Source organism: Leptosomus discolor, chromosome 4 (assembly GCF_034619465.1).
Source record: "Leptosomus discolor isolate bLepDis1 chromosome 4, bLepDis1.hap2, whole genome shotgun sequence".
Lineage (NCBI taxonomy): Eukaryota > Metazoa > Chordata > Aves > Leptosomiformes > Leptosomidae > Leptosomus > Leptosomus discolor.
The window spans coordinates 9,915,747-9,926,334 of NC_141394.1; the positions used below are offsets into that span (position 1 = coordinate 9,915,747).

Below are 10,588 nucleotides of genomic sequence, written 5' to 3' on the forward strand. Positions count from 1 at the left end.
CAACCAAACCCCACAGCTTTCCAACTATTATTAGAAGACACAGAGGAATCCTGCAAGCACAGTTACAATCAGCAGCTGTGCAGACTACTCATCCCCATTTCAAAGTAGCACAAATGAATTTTTAATTTTCAGCTCTACTGAAATTCATTAAGACACTCTTGTCTGAGAAACGTGATGCTTCAACACACTTAAGACTCCGGGCTTTGTTCCAACTTCAAAACCAAAACACAACAGAGAAGAGCTGTCAATTTTTCTTCTGTATCAGGGCTTAAAGGTGATTTACTTGTAATTTTGAGCAAGAAGCAAGAATCTGCTCTATGGCATTGCACCTCCCTTACTCTTTTCCGCTTCTTCTCCCATGAATGCTGGAATTACAGGAGCTTCTCTCCCACCAAGCTGCATGAACCTTCCCCCAAAGCCATAGCTATCAATAAGACGTGGCTCCAAGTCACACCTCCACCTCTTTCCACAGTGTCTCTGCTATGATTTCTTTTTCTAGCTCTGGATTGCTGCCAGTTATTTATAGAGGGCAGCCATCCTTTCAACAGAATAAGGACAGAAATGCTGAGGACCCACTACTGGGTCTTGCTGTGTGATGTCGACAGATCCGCCTGTTCCTGATGTTTATTTCCTTGCTGCCACATGACTGCATGGTTTCACTTGTCCCGTAAGTCACTCCACAGGTGTCTAGTCCTGAGCACCAAAAGCAGACCGGGGAGAAAGTGGAAATAAGGGCAGTGAGATGGATGAAAGGGAGAGAATCCAGACAGAGGGAGAAAGGCCCCAGAGAAAAAAACAAACAAAGGGTGGAGGGAGCGACAGAGGAGGTAGGAAAAACAATCGGGAGGATGGCAAGAAGGAAGAACTTTAGACAGCAAGAGGGGCAGGAAGATGGAAGAGAAACTGGGATAGCGGACAGGCAAGAAAGAAGTGAAGGGGAGAAGCCAGAGGGGTTCAGAAGGAGGACCAAGGGCAGAGCGTGATGTAGAAAGAGAAAGAAAATGAGAACTTGGAGAGCAACATAAATGAAGACCAACTTGTAATAAATTTTTCTCTTCAGTAGGCAAGGTGACCTTCCTCACCTTGAGTTTATTCAGCTCAGTTAAGATGGGAAATGGAAAAGTTCTTTTTCCTGAGTAAACAAGGAGCAAAATAGTAACTAAATAGAGGGAACTGTGCTCTCTCTGCCTCCTTTGGAAGACCTCCTCTCTGCTTCATGGTGTGGAGCTGTCCTTGGCACTGGGATCTAAACGTTCAGTGAATGTACTCCCTTCCCATGCATCTCTCCTCCCTCTCACACTGAGATCCAGCTGAATATCTTGCTTTATCTTTGGAATACACGTGTCTTTGAGAAGGGCCTATTTCTTTTCTGTTTGTACATGAGGCACACGGTTGCTGTATAGTGATAACAACTCATTGCACAACCTAGCTATACGTCGTTGTGTACTCTGTTACGCCTTTCCCAAATGAACTCTTGGAAGTTACCACTGCCAGTATTATCATTAACTTAAAGTACCACAACGGCTCTTGCAAGACCAAAATTAAGTTTCTGACTTAAAAAAAAAAAAAACCCAAACAAAAAACAAACAAAAAACCAAACCAAAACAAAAAAACAACAACAACAACAAATCCAAAAAAAAAACACCACCAAACAAACAAAAATCCAAACCACAAAACACCAAAAAACCCCAAACAAACGGTGACTCTCCATGTCTGGTCACACATTGCCACCTACTGGTTCCTGCCCCTGCACCCTCAACAGCGCTGAGGTGGTTTGGATGAAGAAATGGGCTGCAAAGCAGAGGCAAAGAGCAGCAGGAAGGCAGAGGCTTATTTAAAGCCAACACAAGTGTTACAGGTGTTAGGCACTGAATATTATCATACCCTAGCGTTGCCTACGCACAAGCAACCACGTCCACCAGCCTGGGTTTTATGGTTTTAAAGCAGCAATCAGCTCTCACCAACATCCTCCTTCTCTGTACATCCCTGAACGAGTGAAGGACGGTTTCAGGTCACCCCTGTGCCACCCCAGGAGAGCAAGCCCTGGGACAGGGGAGGTACAACGGCAGCGCATTGCTTATATTCCCTCGGGGCGAGTGGCCAAGCCTGCAGAAAAAAACGGCATCGCTACGTATTTGCCTTAAAACCAAACCCCAACGCATTCGAATCCACTGCAAGTATTTCTAGTGCAAAGTTGGACATGAAGAGGTCTCGCGAGGTTACAGCATCTGTCAGTATTCAGATGATGACACCATTGACAAGCTGTACCAGCGAGTGGGAAAGTCAGTAACCAGAAAACCACAGAAATCATACTTACACGACATTTACAAGTGCAGTCACCCTTTACACCTGCATCCGTCCTGTCACACTGCTGGCAAACCTAGGCACTGCATCAGCAGGTTTGATAACCACATGTGAAACCTGGCCTCAGGAGGGAAGGACACAACCGTGGTGAAATCTCAGCACCACTGAAATCAGGCCGGGCTTGCTGTTGAGCCGACAAGATAAGGATACTTTCATCACGCTAATTTAAATAGCAGAGAGAAACAGAAAGTTTCAGACTTGTCCAGACTACTGGTGGTCTCCTATCTCGCCTCAAATGTCCACAGAACGGCTTTTACGCAATAAAAGAGACAGAACTACAAAGGACGTGATTCCTGAGTGTCCGAGGAACGCTATCACAGCGTTCCCAACTTGTGACCAGTCAGGAGGACCATTAACAGCCATACCAGCTGCAACATGTGCCAGATTACTCAAAAAAAAACCCAGGGATGTTCTGGTAAGGTTTCTTATGGTGTGTTAAAGCACAGGGAGGAAGCTCAGGAAGGAAGGTTTCACATTGATTCATTCATCAAGAATTAGCTGGAAGACGGATATCCGAAAACACTCCTCCTACTCACTAACCCAGAATACACCTTTTATAACTTTACTGACCTACCATGAACTTCCCAGAAAGAGGCAGAAACATATTTGCCCTCACTGACTCTCAGATTTTCAAAGCTGATCATGACTGAAAGCAACATAAGAGTTTCTAGGATTTTTCCATTTTCCAGATTTGCCTATTTAGGCTCTGGAGTTCTCCAAAGCCTTACGAATCAGTTGTTAGAAAAACAATACACCACCGTGGCCAAGCCAAAACCACCTCAGTCTTTCAGTCTAAGCATTACAAATACTTAATTAGCCCAAACGGCTAGCATCGATAACATGCCACCGATAATTACACAGAGAAGCCACGCCAGGCATACATAAGCAGGAAACATCCATTTTAAGTAACAAGATGACTTTTCCTAGGCCTCCCTCCTCTCCAGGGATTGGCAAGGCAACAAATACAGGTGTCTGAAAACCAGCCAGCTGGAAGGCAACTTGAAAGGAGAGCATGGTTCTGCTCCACCTTTATTTTCATATCCCACGCCATCTTCGTAATCCAGGGGAATGCCACGTGCTTTGCAGTCTGGTGTGGGAAGGCTCAAATTTCCATCCTGTCAATTATCTGTTGGATAACTCAGGGACGCCAGAGTAGATTCACACTCCAGAAAGGAAAGCATGCCTGAGGAAAATCACAATCCTGGGGGAGGAAGGGGTTGTGCAGACAACACAAAACAGGGCAGCGGCAAGAGCTACGAGGTTAATGTTGACATCAGCTCCTCTGGCCCAAGTCCCAGTGGCTTGCTCGCCACGCAGTGCAGCTCAGCCCTACAAAGCTTTACACATTTATTTGCAGTTTCACTTTTGAACAAACTCTGGGAAACCACGTAACCGTTTTAACAGGAAAATCACCCCGAAAAAAACAAACCAAAATACAGAATGTCTGATTTTTTCTTCTCATACAGGGCAAACCTGGAGTTGTTTTTCTGAAACTGGCAGCATTTCAACCAGTTAGCAACTTACGGAAGAGAGAAGCAGTAAATCCAGTTCCTGTCCTCTCCTGTACAAAATCATGCAGAGCTATATTTAAATCATAAACTAATAAGTAATATGTGGTTAATATGAGGTTACATAATCCTAGGGGGAAAAAAAAAAAAGGAAGGGTACTTACATACCTCACTAGGTACAAGTATCAAAATTATCCCACCAGAAAAGTTCTCTCGCATGCTGGGAAGCAGTCTGTTTCCGGAACCAAAGAGCTAACAAGAATTACAACCATCAACAGATGCAATAAATAGCAGAGTTGCACAACTCCGGCTTTTCCAGAAAGCAGCAAAGTGCTTTTGTGTGAGCACACACCCCCAGCCCTGCCTGCTGCAGGAAAGGCATTCTGCTAAGGGAGAAACTTGGAAAAATCTGTTTTCTTTCTCTGCTTTTCAACGTGACTTCTTGCAAAACAGTCTTAACTCCTTTTTTTTCTGATGTAAGGGGAGAAGGGCATACGCAGCAGGTATTACTAGCCTGTGTACAGATAAAAGCTATTCCACAAGAACTACAAAGGAACTTATCAACTCATGAGTAATTTACCTGTTTGTTGAATAAATACAAGGAAATGAAAAATAGTTTATACAAACCAACAGGGTATTTCACCACCCGTGCCAAAGCAATTATACCTGCAGTACTTATCGAAGCACAACACCTTGCCAGTCACAACACTGCACAAGCACAGGTGAGGGAGGACACCAAGTATCTAGGATTCAGACCCAAGTGAAATAGTTTTTTTTTTTCTGCATTCTGCCTCCTGTTCTGTGCTTGGGAGTAAATCTTGCTCAGTAAGAAAAATGAAGCAGCCAAATGAGAGAGAATTGTTCCTTTTTTCCTACCAGATGGCAGGGCTGCCTCAGGATTTCTAGTAAAATGAAAAGCTTGCAGCTCACCTTAGACCAGCAGCTAAGGAAAAATTAGTGTTTTTTCCCAAAGGCAGTGCAATGAAGCTATACCACTGCTGCTTAAAGCGAATAACCAAGTATTTGACAATATTCGATTTAAGAACTTCATCCGTCTACTGTTACGCTTATGTGCTGCTTACTAGAGTGTTTTACTCCTCAAAAAGTTAATTTTTGACTGAAACGTGAGCCTGCAAACTCTGGATCACACCGTGGACACGGCTGTGACTGCTGTTTTGAATCAGCGACAAGCGCGGGCTTTTTAGATGTCCACCCCCACCCCCACCCCCCCGACAGAGCTAAGGCTAACTTACTTTTTTTTTTTTTTTCGGTTTGTTCACTATACTAAAAGGAGAGTTCGGTATCCTTTTCGGAAGAAGAAGAGCAGCTCACTCTCCGCTCCCAAGGCAGCCCCGCCACTTCCCGCCCTGACGGCGGCCCGCCGCTCCCGCCTTCCCTCACAGCCAGCCCCCGCCTCGCTGGCGGGAAGGGCCCGGCCGGCGGCCGAGCGGCACTTCCCCGCCTGCCCGCCCGGCGACGCGCGGAGGTACCGGGCGGTGAGGAGCCGGTGAAGCCGTCGGAGCCCTCCGTGAGGCCCGCTCCCCGCAGGAGGGAAGGCGGCCGGTGACGGGGGGTGTTCCCGCCGAACAGTCGACAGGTGAGGGGGAGGCCGGGCCGGCGTGAGGAGAACCCCGGGGGCGTGCAGAGCCGTCGGGTACGGGATCTCTTCAGTAAAGACCGGGACTTCTTCGGTAAGTTCCGACCGAGGTGGCGGCTCCGGTGGTGAGGGCTTTCGGCAGCTGCTGCCCTCACTGTACGATGTTAGCTGGGCGGGGGGACACAGAGCCCTGCTCAGGGGAGCCTGGTGTGCGTGTCCACGGGTGGGCAACAGTTTAGGCCTGTTCTCCTGTAACGCCAGCATAGACAGTATTTTTAGCAAAACTGAGGCTACTTTCCCGGTGTAGGAGGTGTCAGAAGGATGTTTGCCTGTGGACTGGCAGCTTGCTGGGTGCAGCATACGTGGACCACGGCGGGACAGCGCTGGCCGGGGCTGAGCAGAGTTTGAATCGCAAGCTGTGGTCTACCGGCCTCCTACGAAAACCCTTGCAGAGGGCGAAAGATAGGCTCGTGACCCCGGCATCGCATTTTGGGGAGAAAAAGAGGGGTGTAACGTGCTTGAAAAGCATATTCTGCAGTGCCCCTGCTCAAAGTTCATGGACGTTTAAAATGAAAGTTAAATAACAAAAGGGATGTTTTTCTTGATACACAGGTTGAACGTTTATAGTTTGGGTTACAAAAAAGCTCAGAGCTCTGAGGGATGTATTGTAGGTAGAGAGTTATAGCTCTTGAATGCATTGTTAAACACTCGAGTAAGAGCCCTGCAGTTGTCAAGTTAGGAATCCTTGTATTTAATGCTCTGTGTCATTCCCCTGTCTCTAAAAACAGGGATAATGATGCACACTGAAGGAGACAATGTTCAGAGAAGGGAAAGAGTTAAGATCATGATTTGTTTGACTCAAATTAAGGTACGGACAGCAGCAGAACAACAGGGCACCTTACAGTTGCAGGAGATGTCTGGCTTTAACTATGAAAAGTTTCCTTGTCCCATTGGAGTTCTCCGAAATCTCTCTCCTCTCCAATACAGTCTAGTAGATGGAAACTCCTTTAGTATTTATGCAAAAGTTCGTTCAGTCCAAACTCAATAAACCTCGAGCACAGGAGTGGACAGCTGAGCTGGGGCAGCCTGAGGTGGCACAGATCACAAATAGATGGTGAGGTCTGTGGGAGCTGTTGAGATCCAGGTTCAACAGGTGCCACTGAAGCAATCAGTGGCTGTTCTTCCCCTTCTCTAATTAATAAATATAGCAATTTGTAACATTCATAAACATGTAAATAAAGCTAACATTTTGCATTGAGTTGATGCACATTGTATACACTGCAGATTTCTCAAAATATATTTCTCTACATTCCTGTGTTTTGCCCAGTCCTGATGCATTTCAGAAACCAAATAAGATACTAACAGAAGCAGAACATACTTTTAAGTTGGTATCAAATACAGCCCAAGTCTCAAGACAAAAAAAAAAAACCCACAGTCTCTGTAGGCCAATCTGTTAACTAAGTGAAATTACTTGGTTTTCCCCTTTGACCAAAGCTGACCTCACGGAATATCTCACATCCTCTTACTGGTGCAAAACAGTGAAGGGCAGAACCACACACAGAAAGAGACAGTCCATCCTCCTGCTCACAGAGCCACTTCCAGCTCCCCAGATTTGAGGCATACTCGGAGGAGGAGGGTGGATACTGATGCCACAGTATCTTGTCTTAAAAATGGCAAAGGAATAACCTGCTATCGAGGCATCTCACTGTACTTTGGTCAGGATGATATTTCCTAGTATGTTCAAAGCGAGCTCTGAGAGCTATTCTATAGTGATCTAAGCTTGGTCGAAGCATTGTTGTAGCCTACTTTAGTAACCAAGCTGAGGTGGCTAAACTACTGTGTTGGAACTGTTGCTGTTACTGTGTTAAGGGTTAAGAAGAAAGCAATTTTGGTTTCACACAAACAGTGATACACTGATATACCACCATTCACTGTGCTTGCAGTTTATGTACAGTGGTATAATTTAGCCTTGAAAAAACCCCACAAGTCAGAATACTTAACTGCAGAGATGATTCACCTAGCCATAAAAAAGCCAGATTAAATTGTAAGCTGCTTTTCAGCATCATTCACTGAATATAGCTGGTGACAAAGCTCTATGAGAAAGCTCAGGATCCATGCGTGATGTGTTTGGAACTTACTGCAATCTAGAAGGAAAAACATTACAAACATCTGCACTATATGGTTTCACTTAAATGGCTGCCCACATTTCCCTGCTGAGTAACTGAGAACTTATTCTCTGGTTCGTACTTTGAGTAGCTAGCCTTTTCTTTCTTCAGACTCAGTTACAGTGCTGGAAAATACTGGCTTTGCATGTGTAGAGGATCAGATCACAGCGTTTCCTAAGGTGTCTCAGATTTTTATATGGATACCCTGCAGTTGCTCAGATTTGGGAACAGAATTTAGTTCACAAGCAGGTGTCTGTGCTGCATGCAAGAAGCTTAAAAAAACAAAACCCAAAACTGAACAAGAGTTATTTGTTGTCTTTAGTGCCTTGTGAAGCACTTCTGCAGCAGATAGCTGGGATTTTCCAGGAGGCAATAGGGAAATACCTAGCTGGTGGCAATTCCTCCTTTAGGTCTCCCTGATACTCCAGCTTTTGCATTCATTTTATACGTACTGTCATGTCAGTCACTTCTAAATGCTGTATTTTGTTTCGTACAAATTCTGACTAAGAGCCAAAAGTGCTTTATACACATTTGAAATGTTACTGCCTACAGTCTACTGCATTTGTAAAAATCATTTGACGCCTTCTAGCGAGAGGCCTGCACTGTAAAGCACAGCACGCAGGCCCAGACTGCACTAAATGCTCAATTTTAAGTCCATAAAGTAAACCTCACTGTCACTGCTAAGTGACACATTTCTTCCAAAGGTAAACCTACCTGTGAGATCCTCATGAACTAGTTGGCAGCGATTTCCAGTCGTGGGTGTTTCAGAGGTCTGAAGTGCAACACAGCCATTGCAACAGATGCGAGATGGACCGCTGGGAAGAGTTCAGCACAGAGCAGTCTGTCACTTAGCTGTGGTCACCGAACAAGTCTTTGATCACGTGGTAGGAAGTGACAGTTGTCAGCTCTTGTTCCAGTGGTTTCATTATTTTTACTGTCAGCCAATTTACTATAAAGTATACACAGTCGCTATCCACTAGTATATGAAGTATTTTAATGCCACACTGAGGCCAGTTTTTTTGGTACTGCAGTGATTTCATGCTGTATTTTCACTTTTTTCTTGGTAGTTCTGACTCATTTCATCATGACTTCTTTTGAAGAAGCTGAAACTGAAGAAACAGTAACTTGTCTCCACATGACCTTTTACCATCCTTGCCAAGAACACAAGATGATGTTTCGTTGCTTGAACTTCTGTAAGCGAGAACAGGTCAGGGCAGATGAAACAGCCAAGTTTGGCCGCGATTCTAATGTCTGCCATTATAACCTAATGGATGCTCGTGTTTCTCGGATTCAGTTTTCACTGCAGTTTTACAGAAAACTGAACAGCTCAGAATTTTGTTTTGAGATAAAGAACATGAGCAAGAAAACAAAACTGTTTGTGGACCAAACAGAACTGGGTTACTTAAACAAAGTCGACCTGCCAGGGAAGTGCATCATTTGTTTTGGGGACTACCAGGTTTTAGCAGAGATTCAAGAAGGGGAGTCTGTGGATTATTTTGAGACTCACTTACACTTGACTGAAGTGCCAATCTTACAAGAAAGATGTCTGCCATCACTACAACCTGTACCAGAGAATGGCATTTCTTCTTCCTTGTTTCCTTCCCAAGGCAAAAGCCCCATAGAGATTGATGAAAACGAGCCATGCTAGCAGGGAGAAGGAGGCTGGATCAGATTTTGATCACTGGAAACCTGCACAGCTTCCGAAGTTGAAGGCTGTCATCTCAGTCCACTGTTCTTGATGGTCCTCACTGCTGCACCTCAGTCATCTTATTTGCTGTTTTCAGCATAGCCATACCAGAACATACCTTGTTCAACAGAAACACATTCCTGCCTCTGTCTTCACCAGGGCTGATGTGCTCCCTGATCACCACCATTTGCCACGTAAACGTGTGAGCACCACTCAAATCCATTGCAGCAGATTCAAGAACTGTGACCACGTACCTTGAAGGTAGATTTAATAGGCATTAATATAGAGCACGCAAAACAGTGTTTTAGCCCCAGCATTGGTTAGCAAAAAATAACATCTCACTGCATTTGTTGTGCTTTGCTTTTGACATGAAATTCCAAACAGTATTTTCAAGCCTAGGTTGTACTTCCCAGATTTTGTAGCTTAGAAACACTTTGTCAGCATCATCCTTTAAAGTTGTTTTTATTAAATTCCAGCAGAATTTTTCTTCTACTTAAAATAAATTAAAATCTATTTAAAATGAATTAAAAATTTCAAGTTAACTACTTTTGCTTGTGAATGTAAGTAAACATGCCATGTCAGTGATCATGGTATGTAAAAATCCAGATAATTTCTGTAATAAAAGCATTTGCTTGCCTAGTAAGGATTTGCTGTCTTCTACAACTAAGTCTAAGAGCACTTATGGTGAATAAAATTATTTCCAGGACACTCTAGGTAAGAAACTTTCACTGGCACTCCTCTGGGCTTTCTCAAAGTGGCATTACTCAAGATGAAAGTTGACAAATACTTTCAGCAAGTGTTCTACCTCTGCCCCCCCATCCCAAGCTCTTACAATTTTGTTTTCAGGTTGTCTCAGTTAAGTTTTTCTTTGCTAGGGCCTCAGCTTATCATGGGCACTTGTTTTTTGTCCCATATATTAATTTGCTTGAAAAAGACACAAGCATACATAAGAGTTACCCACCTTATCATCCCTAAACATTAGGATGCGTTTCAGCATTAATCATTACAGGCAAACCACAATTATAAACTGAGGGGAGGACAGCAAATTACACAACATAACCTGAGATTAAGGCAACCAACTACATGTGAAAGACAGTCACAGGAGAGGCAATGAAACTCAAACACAGGCTTCCCAAGGATTTCATTTGTCTGTTCATCTCATCCTTGCCAAAATACCTGGTTCCCCTGTTTTCTACTCTTTAAACTAGACACTGGTACTCTCAACTTTTACAGTTTTTAGCTTAGATGTGCAATTCAGCCACCATCT

General features: G+C 44.3%; 1 protein-coding gene across 1 annotated transcript; it reads left to right on the forward strand.

The window, feature by feature from the left end:
• The first annotated feature begins 8,718 nt into the window (after positions 1-8,718).
• On the forward strand, positions 8,719-9,282 carry TIFA (TRAF interacting protein with forkhead associated domain). The gene has a single exon (XM_009957624.1). The coding sequence runs from the start codon at positions 8,719-8,721 to the stop codon at positions 9,280-9,282; it is 564 nt and encodes a 187-aa protein (XP_009955926.1).
• The last annotated feature ends 1,306 nt before the right edge of the window (positions 9,283-10,588 follow it).

What these genes read in the sequence shown, in the direction of transcription:
- TIFA (XM_009957624.1), top strand. Translation starts at nt 8,719, where the DNA reads ATGACTTCTTTTGAAGAAGCTGAAACTGAAGAAACAGTAACTTGTCTC.